At 41.8% G+C, this 15,976-nt stretch overlaps 1 protein-coding gene across 1 annotated transcript; it reads left to right on the top strand.

Annotated features, from left to right (window-relative positions):
• The first annotated feature begins 5,045 nt into the window (after positions 1–5,045).
• LOC130112476 (tetraspanin-5) lies at positions 5,046–15,183 on the top strand. The gene is made up of 10 exons (XM_056279834.1): positions 5,046–5,466; positions 7,285–7,335; positions 7,785–7,931; positions 8,061–8,231; positions 8,446–8,571; positions 10,126–10,173; positions 11,704–11,820; positions 11,933–11,994; positions 12,145–12,198; positions 12,289–15,183. The coding sequence occupies exons 1-9, from the start codon at positions 5,383–5,385 to the stop codon at positions 12,155–12,157; spliced, it is 819 nt and encodes a 272-aa protein (XP_056135809.1). The 5' UTR covers positions 5,046–5,382; the 3' UTR covers positions 12,158–12,198; positions 12,289–15,183.
• The last annotated feature ends 793 nt before the right edge of the window (positions 15,184–15,976 follow it).

Here is a 15,976-nt window from a genome sequence, read left to right as displayed (position 1 = left end):
GCCCCATTTGGGGTCTCCAGTTCTCTGCAATTTATACATTGATGATTTGTCCAAGCAGTTGAAAGCCTGTAACACTGGTTGCATGATTGATGACCTTGTTATTCTTAGTCCCTGTAGCGCTGGTCTCCAGCAGCTCGTTAATATATGTTCAGTGTATGGTGTGGAGCATGATATCAAATGCAATGCTAGTAAGAGTGTTGTCATGATCTGCAGAACCAAAGAGGTCAATGGTCCAAAGTTTTCTGATTTTAAATTTTCTGATAATGATCTTGGGGTATGTAATAAGGTGAAATATCTTGGACATTATATTACTGAGCAAATGACAGATGATGATGATGACATTTATAGGCAATGCCGCATGATGTATGCACAAGCAAACACTCACACAAGTTTGGTATGTGTTCAGTTAGTGTGAAGATGTCTCTGTTCAGAGCATATTGTACACCACTTTATACTGCACATCTGTGGTTAAACTACAAAAAAGCAAGTTTACAGAGGCTTCGAGTAGTGATGCTATGAGAATACTACTAAAAAGACCTAGATGGTGTCGTGCAAGTGAGATGTTTGTGGCTGCAGGACTCAGTACCTTTCAGGCTCTTCTAAGAAATCTCATGTATAAATTTATCTGCTGGCTCAGTGACTCTGATAATGTAATCATCAAGGGTTTAACTAATATACGATTCAGTGCCACACGCTACCAATTCCAGCAGTGAGACCACTGGTATAGCTGCCTTCTTATAAGACTGACTTGTTCCTTTTATGTTATTTTATTGTGTTCACTCTGTGTATTAACTAGGGTTTGTCTTTTACCTATTTGTCTTTGTCTGTTGTGGACCCTGGATCTGCAATAAAGTTTTGAATTAAATTGAACTGAATTGAATATCTGGGAAGACACGTTTAGTTTCCCTGCCAAGTTAAGTGATCAAATGGTTACAGGTAAACATTTAAGAAGGCCGTCAAGTCAAAACATCTCCCCTCTAACTTCCATTGGCTGAAACTGGCGCTGGCGAAGGAAGGGTCCCCCCTCTTCTTGCCTGGAAGGGTTCCATCATTCGTCTCAGAACCAATCAATAAAATAACAGCCATGGATGGATCAGATAGAGGAAGACTAGAATCACATGTCACGTCGCTCAAGTAGAGACTGAGGACAGTCTCGCAGCTTTCGTCGCTAAAACTGGATGGAAACAATTAGAGAGATTTAAAAAATTAAAAAACTGCATTGCAGAACAATTTCAAAGTCTTCAGGGTGGCCCTTCGTATTGCTTGTAAACGCTGTCCTAACAGCAACGTGCATTTTATAGGATGGCTCAGCCGCAGTCACCGAAGACAACTCCTTCAAAGTTTGTTGATGTCTGTTGCGTTTGCGGCGAAAAAAATTAAACGATAAAAACAAACACAATCTATAATGTAGTCCATTTTCAATGGTTTAAAAAGCTCTCTGTAACACGGAATTTGTATTACTACGGAGGAGGACGAGGAGAGGCGTCATTTCCGGTAAGGCGTGTCCTTTCCAAAGCAGTAGGTAGGCGCTGTCATTGATTCGGTTCCTTGCTGCAATACGTCAACGTCGCCGCCAAATTGGGCCGGGCAAGCTCGCTAGTAGACGAATACATGTAAACGGGAGCTACGATTTTTCTGGATTAAAAAGCTTTATAAACGTTTACACTTCTCAACCAATTTCAATAAGTCGTTTTTATATTCCAGGGTTTATGATCTACACGAGTACACAAAAGTGTTGTCTCCAGTTACGTAGTGTCGATAGTTGGGTTATCGCTGCTAGACGTTCAAGAGAAGTGTATGTCAACGTTAGGCTTACATGACCTGAATTACTTGTGTGGTGGAAAATAAGTCGTTGTCATAAGGGATAGTTAAAACTCACGTTTGTCAAGCATGTATTTGGCTTATTTTCCCTGGTTAACACTTGTGGAGACGCCGCTATGTGAACAGGTCCCTGATATGAACTAAACTGAAACTAAACCCCTAAGTGCTCTTGATGAGCAGATTGGCGCTTTGCATGGCAGCCTCCGCCATCAGTGTGTGTGACTGGGTAGGTGAATGTTATGCATGCGCTGTAGAAAAGTGCTATATGAATGCTTTTTTTTTTACATTGTGGGTATGGCTTTTTTCTGTCTAGGTCCAGATCATTTTAGCTTTTCTTGTGCTCCAGGTCAGAACACAACTCTTTCACTTTGAAATACTGGGGGGGTCGAAATACTGCATCTTTAAGTATTAAAAATTGACCATCACTGAGAAAAACGGAACAAAATCGACAAATCAAATCATCATCAAATAGGCGGACACTGACAGCCTGCTTTCTATATTCTTATAAGAGTGACAGGGTACAGATACTATACTCAAAGACGGACAATTACAGACAAAGACAATTGTAAGATAATAAGATAGACCTTTATTGATTCCCAGAGTGGAAATTCAGATGTTAAAGCAGTATATCATATCTACACGATATGGTAAATAAAAAATAAGTAAAACTATAGTATAGTATAAATAGTAAGGAATACAAGTGTAATATAGTATTGTGGAGGATGAAAGAAAGGAGACGAGACCGCTTCTCCTTTTGACCACACAGCCGTGAGGTCGTTTATTTCCTCCAACTAACTCTAAGTCAACAGTTCATTCTGCTTCAAACCTCAGCCTCGTGTCTACCCACAATACCCCTTGCTAACCCCCACCCACTGTCTTAAACGGACTGTCTCTGGCCCGCATGGTGAATATCTAACCTGCAAGTAGGTCACTACACCCCCCCCCCCCACCAAAATTCACCATGACAAAAAAAAATCAACGTGGTGGGGGATGAATAGTGCGGCCAAATCGGCTCCTTTTGACGGGTGTAGGAGCAGGTGGGGGCGTCCACGCCCAGGGGGCTGGGCCAGCTGAACCGGCCTGTCCAAGTCCAGGTAAGCCAATCCACCGAAACCCACTCCTGCTTACCGACGACATCCACAACAAAGTTCTCAGCCCCCGCCGCCAGGAAACGGAAGGGGCCATCGTAGGGGGGTCGCAGGGGGTGGGTGTCATGGCGGATGAAGACGTACCCGGCCGACTGCAGGTTCTTGCCGCGAAGTTGGGACTGGAGTGAAAACGCCGGCAGCGTCCTGTAACACAGCCCGTTGGCGGGCAGCAGACCAGGGTGCCGCGCCGTCTGGGAGAAATTCCCCCGAGACCCGCAGTGGCTGGTCGTAAACCAGTTCGGCCGAGGAGGACTGGAGGTCTTCCTTAGGGGCGGTCCGCAGGCCAAGCATGACCCATGGGAGCCGGTTGACCCAGCTACTGTCTGTCAGGCTGGCCCGAAGAGCGGCCTTCATAGAACGATGAAACCGCTCACATAAACCGTTGCCCTGAGGGTTGTACGCCGTGGTGCGGTGCAGCTTCACCCCTAGGCTTTCAGCGACTGCAGTCCAGAGCTCGGATGTCATCACCTCTGTTCCCTTCACCAACATGTCCATTGAAGTCCGCTCCAATCACCATTCTCTCCTCCTTGGGTACACTCTCCACCACGTCATCCAACTCACTCCAGAATCTTCTTTCTCTTCCATCTCACACCCAACTTGCGGGGCATATGCACTGATAACATTCAGCAATACACCTTCGATTTCCAGCTTCATACTCATCACTCTGTCTGACACTGTCTTCGCCTCCAGCACACTCTTGACATACTCTTCCTTCAGAATTACCCCTACCCCATTTGTCCTCCCATTCGCACTGTGGTAGAAGAGTTTGAACCCACCTCCGATACTCCTGGCCTTACTCCCCTTCCACCTGGTCTCTTGCACACGCAGTGTGCCTACCTTTCTTCTTTCCATCATATCAGCCAGCTCTCTCCTTTTACCAGTCATAGCGCCAATATTCAAAGTTCTGACTCTCTTCTCCACACTCCTACCCTTCGTCCTCTCTCGCTGCCTCTGGACCTGCCTTCCCCCTCTCCTTCTCCTTCACCCAACAGTAGAATAGTTTCCACCGGCACCCTGCTGGTTAACAGTACCGGTGGCGGTCATTGGTAGCCCGGGCCTCGACCGATCTGGTATGGAAATCTTGTTTATGATCCGCATATTTGATTTGGCAAAGATTTTATGCCGGATGCCCTTCCTGACGCAACCCCCCCCCCCCAATTGGGACCGGAAGAATGCACTGGTTTGTGCATCCTCAGTTTTGTCATTCACCGATATATAATATTGGATAATTTTCCTCAATAAATAAATGACCAAGTATAAGTATAATATCTCATTTGTTTAATTGGGTTCTCTCTCTCTCTCTTTTCAATTGGGTTCTCTAATTTTCCTCAATAAATAAATGACCAAATATAACTGTCTCATTTGTTTAATTTGGGTTCTCTTTATCTACTTTTAGGACTTGTGTGAAAATCTGATGATGTTTTAGGTCACATTTATGCAGAAATATAGAAAATTCTAAAGGGTTCGCAAACTTTCAAGCACCACTGTATCATAAATCCTAATATAATAATATTGTGCAATTATAATGCAGATATCGCAGTCAGTCCTCAATATGATATTGATTCAGATATGGACAACTAAGTGGGCAAGACATTTTGACAGGTTAAAAAAAGTGAAGGGTTTTCGTTTTCCCTTTAAACATATGGGATGAAATGTACTAAACAATACTGTAACGTGCATGGATACCAAATACTAAACAACACAACAGACTGATACTGTGCAACACTCAAGGGCCATTTGAGAATTCATGATATTATGACATTTAATGACACTGAATTATTTTTCACCACCTAGGTAATTCAGTTCATGTAAACCTAACGCTGATACACACTCTTGAGCGTCTAGCAGCGGTTATAGCCTAACTATCAAGATTCTAAATTACTGGAGACAAACTTTTTTCTACTCTACGTAGATCATAAACCCTTAAATATTAAAACGACTCATAAACATCGATAAAAAAAATGTAAACGTTATAATGCTTTTAGTCCAGAAAAACCGCAGCTACCCCGTTTACTTATATTTTTATATTTACTAGCGATTTTGCCCGGTCCAATATGGCGTCGGATCGAGGCACAATCCAGCTGCCAGTGCAGCGTCTATGTCTGGTATCGCGAGACTAGAGGAAGACCAATTTTTAATGTTTTATTTTTGTGGGTCTATTCCAGGGTTGCTTGGTGCCTGCTGAAACATAATTAGGCGAACGATAGTGTTCAAATTATCAACAGACAACGCTCTCCCGCGGCATCGTCCATACCTTCTGCCAGACGAGGTGCAAGATGCTGGTCACAATTAATCGCTAAACAACTGACACATTTGTTGAACCGTGAAGGGTGGGTTTGCAGAACCGATCTGTCAAACGGAGACCATAAATGTGATTCCTTCTGCCGCGATCGTCATTTGTAAAGACGGGCAGATGATGTCTGGGAAGCATTTCAAGGCTCATGAAGTCAGTTGCTGTATCAAATATTTCATATTCGGATTCAATATAATATTCTGGGTAAGTAGCTCGCATCACACCCGTCTTGTTTGCGTTTTTTAGGCCCCGTCATAAAACACATGGAAGATTTCCGCGATCGCCGTTTGTCGCCTAGGCCTGTAATGCTTTATAACGTGGACCTATCAGTTTTGTTGTCAAGTTTCTGTTCACTGTAATGGATTATGAATATAAAACTGCTCCCCGCCTAAATACCGAAGCGTTATGCTTTTGTCAGCGTCGGAAATGTTCGACTCGCTCGTTACACAATTAACAACCGATGAAGTTAAAAAGATTGTTTTTTCTCGTGCCAAATTGTGCCTCTTTCCACTTTACGCCGGTTTTTATAAAACGTGCATGATTACGTCACTAAATATAGGTTTACTTTGGTACACTTCCTTCCGAGTACTGCTACTGACTTGAGTTTTTGTTTTCGTTCCTTGGTCACCGCAGCACCGATGCGGGTTAAGTGTACATTCAGTCCTGCAGGCTACACAGGCCAAGACTATAATAACAATAGGATGAAATGCACAGTATTTCCGAACGTATTTGCAAATGTAAATGCACTTTTTTTTCTTCCCCGGAGTAGAAGATTACAAAAAGGAGGCTTTTCCTGGTTTGCTGTAGTTTACAAAGGCTCTATTCAGAATGCATGGAGCTTGGTGGTTGTTTTGAGCCTTAGTGGTTATTTTCCCATTTTGGCGTAACCTCACCTTTCAGATAGCCTATCGCAAATTTGCATGTTTACTGTGTTTCAGAAATGACATCTTCAGACTAATTAGCTGTATTCCACCTTCATGGAAAACAGCACTTTGTTCTGTGTGGAGTGATGTCTAATCCTCTACTTAAAAAAATAAAAACTCTGATTATCTATTACATGTAAACTCAGTGCTATGTGTCACAGTAATGTTTATTCTAGGGTTTTGTCTAAATTTGTTTGATGACATTTTACATTGTGGACATAACACTACACTTAAGAACTAGACAGCCTATCACACTGATGCAAGAGGCATTCACTCAGTTTTAAAACCTTAGGTTTAATGAGAAATAAGGCTCTTTTTAATCAGACTCATCTCTAAAATTAGAAAACAAATAAGCAAGGGACCAACTCAATATGTAGCTGACCACACGTATGATCATTAAAATTAGCTCTTTTTTTGCACTTTGTTCTGTAAAATGTCCTGCTCCTGAACGTCTGTAACAGTTTTATGTTGTCGTAAGTTTAAGAAATGCTTGTTTTCATATGTTTATATCTGATTTCGAGAGCTTTTATTTTGGGTCATGGCAGCTTTACCACTTAGCATATGCAATTACAATGAATAGATGAACTCTTGATTCATACTACTCTGTAAATAATTGATTCTGGTTCATAAAAATACTGACATTACGGAAGGGGGAATTTGAACAGCCTCAATGTTTATGTTTTCAGACTGGTTTAAAAACCTTCTAGTGTGGACCATCTCTGCTGATACTTCAACCCTTAGATGAGAAATATTTAGCGATGAATCACTGCCAGGAAAACCTCTCTATGGCGTCATGTGTGCATTTCAGTAATGTTTGTCCTGGCCACCATAAGGTCTTGTTGGCTGGCACTGAGGTCAGGGAAGCTTGCACACGTGTAGATCTAGATGCTAAACCATTTGTTATGCCAGATGTAGTCACAGCAAAGGAAACTGTCATCACCCCTCCATCCACCTGTTTCTTCCTTTCTTTGTCTTGTCTGTCTCTGCCCCCTTCTCTCTCTCTCTCTCTCTCTCTCTCTCTCTCTCTCTCTCTCTCTCTCTCTCTCTCTCTCTCTCTCTCTCTCTCTCTGTCTCTCTCTCTCTCCCCCCCCTCTCTCAGTTGCTTGGAGTAGCATTCCTTGGAATTGGACTGTGGGCATGGAGCGAGAAGGTGAGTTCCTTACTCGTGTGCATTCATAAATTTCATTGATGGGCAACAGGAAATAATGAAGGGATATGACCTAAGACTACAGCAGAGGGCCAAAGACAACACATACCAAGAAGTTTTTGAGCTAAGCAATTTACCGTCTGACTTGAGGTCTACACCCACCAATCTGAATGAAATGGAAAGGTGAAAACATCGGTCTTACTTAATCAAAGGGGAATGTCACGCTTTCCTGTGGGAAGATCTTTTGCACAATGGTTTCTGAATGAATCTGATGAATTTCACAGATCCATTGTATTCGCTGTGATGAGGGTGGGGGCAGTGTGTGCATGTGTTTGGGAAGGTGGGGGTGCAGTAGTACACTGTACTGAGTTATGCAATCTCTTGTGTTTTAACTTGTGTTTCCAATCAATTTGTCACCACCACTTCTTCACCTTCCTCTGTCACGTCCACAGGGAGTTTTGTCCAACATCTCATCCATTACAGACCTGGGGGGGTTCGACCCCGTCTGGCTCTTCTTGGTGGTAGGGGGTGTGATGTTCATCCTAGGATTTGCTGGTTGCATCGGCGCACTGAGAGAGAACTCATTCTTGCTAAAATTTGTACGTTTGTATATCATATTTGATCATGTGCTCTGCATGTACAATGACATTTGAAATTATCTCTTTTACTGAGGTCTAATAGTGCCTGACGAACATGGAGATGAATGAATAAAAAATTCTGTGTTCTAGTTCTCCGTGTTCCTGGGCATCATCTTTTTCCTGGAGCTGACTGCAGGAGTCCTAGCTTTTGTTTTTAAAGACTGGATCAAGGACCAGCTGAACTTCTTCATTAACAACAACATCCGGGCCTACCGAGATGACATCGACCTGCAGAACCTTATAGACTTCACCCAGGAATATGTGAGAGTCGCATTTGTTTTAAACGTTGTTTGTTTTACGCTTCTCTTTTTTTTTCCAATCATTTTATTAAGGAATTTGATGCAGGCATAGCTGTTCTTCACTAAAGCACTGCTGGTTTTTGACCTTGATGAATAGTCTGAATCAAAGCAGTTCATCTTAAAGGGACACTGTTGACATATATGCGTGGCTTTAATGTGTCTTTTTGGTCTTTTAGTGGGAATGTTGTGGGGCCTTCGGGGCAGATGATTGGAACTTGAATATCTATTTCAACTGCACCGACTCCAACCCAAGTCGAGAGAAATGTGGAGTTCCCTTTTCCTGCTGTACAAAAGATCCAGCGGTACGTGACCCTAAAACCATTCCCCAACCAAAGCTTTTTAGTTCACAACCTATAAATGCATAATGCTCAACAAGCTTGAGGATATCATTTAGGTCACTGTGTAAGAATACCATAACCACTACAGTTACAAATTCAGAGGGACACTTATTAGCATGTTGAGAATAGGAATTAATTTGGTCTTCACTGTGATTAGATAACTTGGTTGTGTTCACAAGAATCTATGTGACAGCAGCATATGAACCACAGCCATGGCTGTGTTCCAGCAAGATAACCTTCAGCCCCGTGGGGTTGTGCAAGCAGAACACAACGTGGAAGGAAGTGGCTGGGAGGAGATGTTTTGACAAAAGGCTTTTTAGGCTGTCAAAGCACTTGAAGAGACCAAATGCCATTTTCTGCGATGTAAGATATGTTAAAGGCTATTTTAATAAGTTGACCCAGGATCACTCTTTTACCAAAAGAATGGAATACAAACTTGTCCATTTGAGGAAAAAATAATCTACAAATAATTGTAATTAAAACTGTGGAAAAGTCTGCCAATTTAGGGAATGCTGGACCTAGAGAGTGGTTTTGGACACATGCACAGTATTTTTAATATCAATTTATAACTGGAAAGGGGCGTCCGGGTGGTGTGGTGGTCTATTCCGTTGCCTACCAACACGGGGATCGCCATTTCGAATCCCTGTGTTACCTTCGGCTTGGTCGGGCGTCCCTACAGACACAATTGGCTGTGTCTGCGGGTGGGAAGCCGGATGTGGGTATGTATCTTGGTCGCTGCACTAGCGCCTCCTCTGGTTGGTCGAGGTGTCTGTTCGGGGGGGGGCTGGGGGGAATAGCGGGATCCTCCCACACACTATGTCCCCCTGGCAAAACTCCTCACTGTCAGGTGAAAAGAAGCGGCTGGCGACTCCACATGTATCGGACGAGACATGGTAGTCTGCAGCCCTCCCCAGATCAGCAGAGGGGTTGGAGCAGCGACCGGGATGGCTCAGAAGAGTGGGGTAATTGGCCGGGGTACAAGAAAAAGGGGGGGGGGGTTATAACTGGAAGCCAAATGTCAGCTTTTTTCCATCAGCTGGTCATTGACTTTTTTCAGCTGGTTCTGGTGTTTCTGTCTGTCTGTCTGTCCATGTCCAACCTTCAGTCTCTCCGGTATGTGAAAAGCACACACTTTAATTGGTTTTCCATACATAAACACCTGTTGAGTCAATTTACAGCAGGTCCATCTAGTGGGTCAGCAGAGTTACCCCCAAACTCTCAACCTCCAGCAGACATCACAAAGCAGGCTCAGCCGTCACAACAATGTTTTGTGTCACTGTAACATGCAGAAAAATTTCAGTGGCCTATCATTCCCATAGATAGCGCATGAAACTTTCAACGCATAAACATTCAAAAGGAGTGAAATGTCCTGTCTTTTACCCCATGCAATCAAAACACGTATCAGTAGCAAAGCCATCTTCAAACTGATGTTTGCCATTATGAGGCAGTTCTGTGTCAATGTGATCAAAATTTGCTGGTGGACTTTCTGTGAACGTGTGCCCCCTCTTCTGTTCACAGGAGGACGTCATCAACACCCAGTGTGGATACGACATTCGAGCAAAAGCAGTGAGTTGGATCATTTATAATTCACTTAACAGAGACTTATCTTGGCAACAAAATAAATCCCATAAATCCTTAAAACATCCTTAATCTGAGATGTCACCGGTGTACAGTTGTATAGCCTGAAAATGTGCATGTGGAAAATCACGAATACTGTTCCTTAATAGTTTGCAGTTGGACTTTTTGGCTGCATGAGCTCATTGGCTACCCCGCCCAAGCTACAATATTACCCTTTCACTCCATTCCCAGTCCCCAAGTTTTACAGTACAGCAACTGGCTCTCTGTCAATATTCTGAGTGTTCAGGAATTACTCATGGTGAAGCAATGCTTTGGGGTTGAAAAATCAACAACAAAACAAATTACCCCTTCATTTGGTTTGGGAGTACTCCAACACAATGGAAGCAACAGCTATGTTTATTTTCTCAACTTTTAAACCAGGAAAAACAAATGGTGAAGTGTTGAACGTGGGACTGCTTTCATAAGATTCAGACTGGGAAAATTTTGGATTGGGTGTACAACAATATTTGGGTCCCAGCAGGAGGTTGAAGAGTTTTTATTGGATAGTGTCTACAGGGGACCACAGGTTGACCATTCAGTGAGATCTATATAATAATAATGATAATAATAATAAAAGATTTTATTTGTGGGTGTCTTTCAGAGCACTCAAGGACACCTTACAGAACACAGTAAAAACAAGCAGCACTGTATCAGACAGCACAAAATGAAAACAAAGCAGGGTAGACAATAAAAAGTTAATACAACAGATAAGTATAAAATCATCTGCACAAAACTCAATGAAGCATGGATCAGACTGAATATGCCAGTTTGAAAAGGTATGTTTTGAGATGGGATATGGAGGTTGAACAAGCAACACTTAATTTAATTTAAGTGGTCACGTCTTACCAGCCCAAGTATGCTATGACTTGCAAAATGACTCAACACAGAGCACATGACAGTATTTGAGTTTTTTTTGGGGGGGGGGGATTCCCCCCCCTTTTTCTCCCAAATTGTATCTAGCCAGTTACCCCACTCTTTTGAGCCGTCCTGGTCGCTGCTCCATCTCCTCTGCCAAGCCAGAGAGAGACTACCAGATGTCTCCTCCGATACATGTGAAGCGCCAGCCGCTTCTTTTCACTTAACAGTGAGGCGTTTCGCCAGGGGGACGTAGTGCATGGGAGGATCACGCTATTCCCCCCAGTTCCCCCTCCCCCCTGAACAGACTCCCCAACCGACCAGGCGAAGTGCTAGTGCAGTGACCAGGATACATACCCATATCCTGCTTCCCACCCGCAGACACGGCCAATTGTGTCTGTAAGGACACCCAACCAAGCCGGAGTTAACACGGGGATTCGAACCGTTGATCCCCGTGTTGGTAGGCAACAGACTAGACCGCTACACTGCCCGGGCGCCAGTATTTCAGTTTTAACATTAGGCCAAAATAAAATCCAAAAGGTGTCATGAGAGATCGTCAGGTTTTTTGATCTGAATTATTTTTTGTTTATCTGTGGTTATGGTGGGGGTCACATCTACTGTCAGGACTCGGAGCAGAGAACGTTCATCTACATCAAAGGTTGCGTCCCTCAGTTTGAGAAATGGCTTCAAGACAACCTGACTGTGGTTGCTGGCATCTTTATTGGAATTGCATTACTACAGGTAGGTTGGGAAAATGACGAAACGTTTACTGCTTAGATTTGATGTCTGTCTCTTTTTTTTTTTTCATGGTAATGCTTTAATTTAACTACTAAACATTTCTACCTATTTGCAGATTTTTGGAATTTGTTTAGCACAAAATCTTGTGAGTGACATTGAAGCGGTGAGAGAGAGCTGGTACGTAGTAAAAGTGATCATTTAAAGGACATTATCAATAGGTGTAGCAGGTCTTATACACATGCATGGTTGATTAGCATGGGACTCTCATTCATATCTTCATTTTGAATTTCTTCATCTGCTCTGAAATACCTTTCATGTCTCCCACAGTTTGTTTACTTAAAACCTACTACGGCATCCTAAAATGCAAGAAGCATGTACCAAGTAAGCCTTAGTACATTTCATTATCAATAATACAGTAAATGGGATTCTTTATTACTGCATGTATATTTACTAAAATGCCTCCTTCCATAGGTCTCTCCAGCTTGGATGTCACCCATGAAGGGAAATTACTGGAAGGGAAACAATTTTAACGTAATTTGTTAAAATGATCAAGTTGATTGGGCTATGTCTAGAATGAAAACCTGTGCGCCTGTGTATATAACAGTTTTTAATGGAGTTATTTGTGCTCCCATTTTTGAATGAAGCACAACCTCTGAGACCTCATGAAGCTGACATTTAACTACCAATGTTGAACCAATTCTTCGTAGGCAGCGCTGATGGTGCTATGGTAGTACTATCGCTTATGGATGAGGAATCACATCACAGCTCCTGAAGGATCATTAGAAAGTTAAGGGATGTCTTTAACTCTTACTAACAGGAATTACATTGTATACAGGTATTATAAGCGAGGGCTTCATGCTTCAGAGGTAGTGCTTTGCTCAGAATAAGCACTTGGTTCTCTACACGTCACAAGTGCAGTTTTAACACTGCATATGAAGGTGATGTACGAAGGTGAACTGATTCTGACAATGCACTGCATGCCTTTTGTCTGTTGATAGGACATTGGCCAATTTAACTTTATTTCATTAATGTTAAATATTTTGAAGTATTTGTAAAATAGTTACAAGTGTAGTGTTAAATGGCTGCTTAGCACTTTGTGGAATGTTTGACAGAACCTACTTAGAAGCTACAGAGGAGATTGGTATTAGCCCTGTTACAGTTTCCAAGCGCTCATCCTTAATTTCCAAGACCTATCTAGTGTTTTATGATGCCGAGACAGATAACGTTTACTCATGATTCTTCACATGATACGACAGACATAATTCATTTGTAGCAAGTGCTATTTCAAGATGCATTTTGTAAGGTATTAGGCAGTGAAAGAAGGTGAAATGTATTCATGAATCGATAGGGGTCGATAATTAAAGCCAAAAACATTGAAGCTAAAAGCAAGAACATTGTCGTGTCCCACTACAGCTCCTAAATGGCTCTACTAGCATGTAGCTAATGACTGTTACACGGCTTTTTTTTTGTGCTTTTTTTTTTTAGCCAGTTGTTTGTTACCAGACACAACTGAATAGCTAGCTAGCTACCAACAGTGCTCAAGTTCACATATCCAGGCAAATGCCTTTTTACAGGTGCAGGAGGTTGACCATCATACAAATTTTACAGACTGCGTTCATAGTTTAAGGAGGTTAGCTTATATTGTTCCAGAACTTTCTGACCCTTTCCAAAAGCAGCTTGAGAAACGGTGTGTGTTTTTGCACATTGTAAATGGTTTATTGCTTCTTGCACATATTTTTTTGTTGTTGTTGCTCAGTGCTTATTGATTTTATGTTTTATGAATTATGAATGTCTGTTTCCTTAATGAAATCTTCCTATATAATTGTTTGCCTACCTATCTTTTCATGTTCACTTATAAGTTTTCACAGAGGAATCTGATCCATTCATTCACATCACAGTTTGTTCCAAGGCCTACAATGGCATCCTGTCAACTGGTGGTAGTCACCTGAAGACTGAAGACAGACACACTGCTCAGTATATACTTGACAACTAGTGCTGAAAGGCTATCTCACCAGCAATTTTAACCTCAAATTGAGAGAAAATGCATACCGTAGCAATTTCTCAAATCATTATGTAGTCTCAATACTTCAGTGCTAATCAAAGTTGATCTAACCCACGTCTAGATGGATAACTTTAGCCTGTTGCAGGAGAGCCAAACATATTCCTCTGCAGTGTCATTTGCTTCACACTTGTAAAACTCGGGCCACTGCACAACTGATACAATGCCAAGGTGTAGGAAAACCAGTGATTGTTTTTAGTATGAAGGCTGAGGCGGAACTACCGCTGTCTTGTAAGAAATACCGCAGCAATATTAAATCTGCTTTTTTCCACTGAAAGCTTTACTACATTCCTCATTACTTCACAGTGCCATAATTGTGACTAGGTTCATACTCTTGATTATAATATATTATAATTTTGTTTCATGTTCATTTGTAATTCATGTATATAATTAGATAATGCAAAGTTGTAAAAAATATCTGAATAAATGTGGATCTTTGCAGATTTTTAGATAAGTGCCTTGTGTTGGTTAATTTCATATCATGTGCAGCTATTCATGCCCCACTAAATAATTATTATTTTGTCAATTTAGTCATGCAGTTATGTGCGGGTGGCTGTATAGAAACACAATATTTGTTCTCCTTAGTGTGGATTATGCCTCACTACCTCAATGGTCATTACAGAATATAGGCTTGCAGCAGGTGGAAGAAGTTAAAACTACAAACTACTCGGTGTCAAGTTATTTGCAATTATGATCTTTTCAGATGGAAAAAAATGGTAAATGGACTGTATTTATATAGTGATTTTCTAGTCTACAGACCACTCAAAACGCTTTTCAGTGTATGCCTCACATTCACCCATTCACACACACACACACACACACACACACACACATTCATAAACTTGGATGGTGGAGGCTGCCATGCAAGGCGCCAACCTGCTCATCATAAGCAGTTAGGGTTTCAGTGTCTTGCTCAAGGACACTTTGACATGCTGTCTGGAGGAGCCGGGGATTGAAACCAGCGATCTTCTGATTACTGATGACCCACTATACCTCCTGAGCCATGCCGAACATCGACATCTCTGCCTCTGTCAAACAAACGCCTTACGGACCATGTTCACGTAAAGCATATTAGGTCTTCACTGACTATGAAGATAATCTTTCCATAAGAAACACTTCTTTATTTTTCATGAGGGAAATCAATGGATCTCTTTGTGTGCAATGGTATGTTATTTTCATTTACTGGCAATACAAAACGATTTTGGTTTTGAGTGGATTCATCCCTTTGAAATGTTTTGGTTTTGACTATATCTCTGTTTTGTTTATTATAATTGTAAGTGTGTAAATTTTCTTACAGTAAAATTTGTTGTAACGTAAATCTACCAGTAATGACGGTTTTCTTTGACTTTATTCCATTCACTGTTTTATAATTTACAGGGTTCAAAAGTTGCATCCAACTACCCACATTACCTCCAATACATAAATGATCCTTTTTAAATCAAGGTATTGGAATTGGTTTTCTTGTAATGGTGAAGAAATGTCAAGCATAATTGCCGGTGACTACATCTCTCTGTCAGCATGCCGGTGGATCTTTTTAAAATTCAGTAAGCACATATTCTTACTTGCTAGATTAATAAACACTGCCTTTGTAAGCTTCATGACTGTCCTATTGCATCCGCAGCAGGGGTGTGGGTCAATATCTTGTAACAGCAGCCAATTAAAAGCATTTCAGTATATTGTTAGGAAGAAGTAGGAAGCCATTTCCACCCAGTGATTATACCTTTGCAGTTCTTCGCCTGCCATTTGTAAATGTGAAGGTACTTGCCATCCACAACCAATCCAAATCTCCATACCCAGCTCTTGTTAGATGGCCACTAGTAGTACATGTTGGCCCTCTGTTTCTTCCTTCAGCCGTAAGAGGGCAGGAGAGAGCAGTGTAGGGTTGTAGGCCAGCACCATTTTTCTCAGCAGATAAACCTCATCCTCTCAATGTGGCAGTTCAAAGGTCAGTAGGTTACACATTATTTAGGTGGAAATCTCTCTCTCTCTCTCTCTCTCTCTCTCTCTCTCTCTCTCTCTCTCTCTCTCTCTCTCTCTCTCTCTCTCTCGTGCATCACAAATAATTACTTAGATTTCAATTTACCATTTAGATACACATGC

This window comes from Lampris incognitus, chromosome 5, assembly GCF_029633865.1.
Source record: "Lampris incognitus isolate fLamInc1 chromosome 5, fLamInc1.hap2, whole genome shotgun sequence".
Taxonomy (NCBI): Eukaryota; Metazoa; Chordata; class Actinopteri; order Lampriformes; family Lampridae; genus Lampris; species Lampris incognitus.
This window is presented reverse-complemented; position numbering and strand designations above follow the sequence as displayed.

Coding starts and splice junctions, on each gene's coding strand:
- LOC130112476 (XM_056279834.1), top strand. CDS start 5,383: ATGATGTCTGGGAAGCATTTCAAGGCTCATGAAGTCAGTTGCTGTATC. Junction 7,336..7,784: donor TGTGGGCATGGAGCGAGAAG/GTGAGTTCCTTA, acceptor TCACGTCCACAG/GGAGTTTTGTCCAACATCTC. Junction 7,932..8,060: donor ACTCATTCTTGCTAAAATTT/GTACGTTTGTAT, acceptor TCTGTGTTCTAG/TTCTCCGTGTTCCTGGGCAT.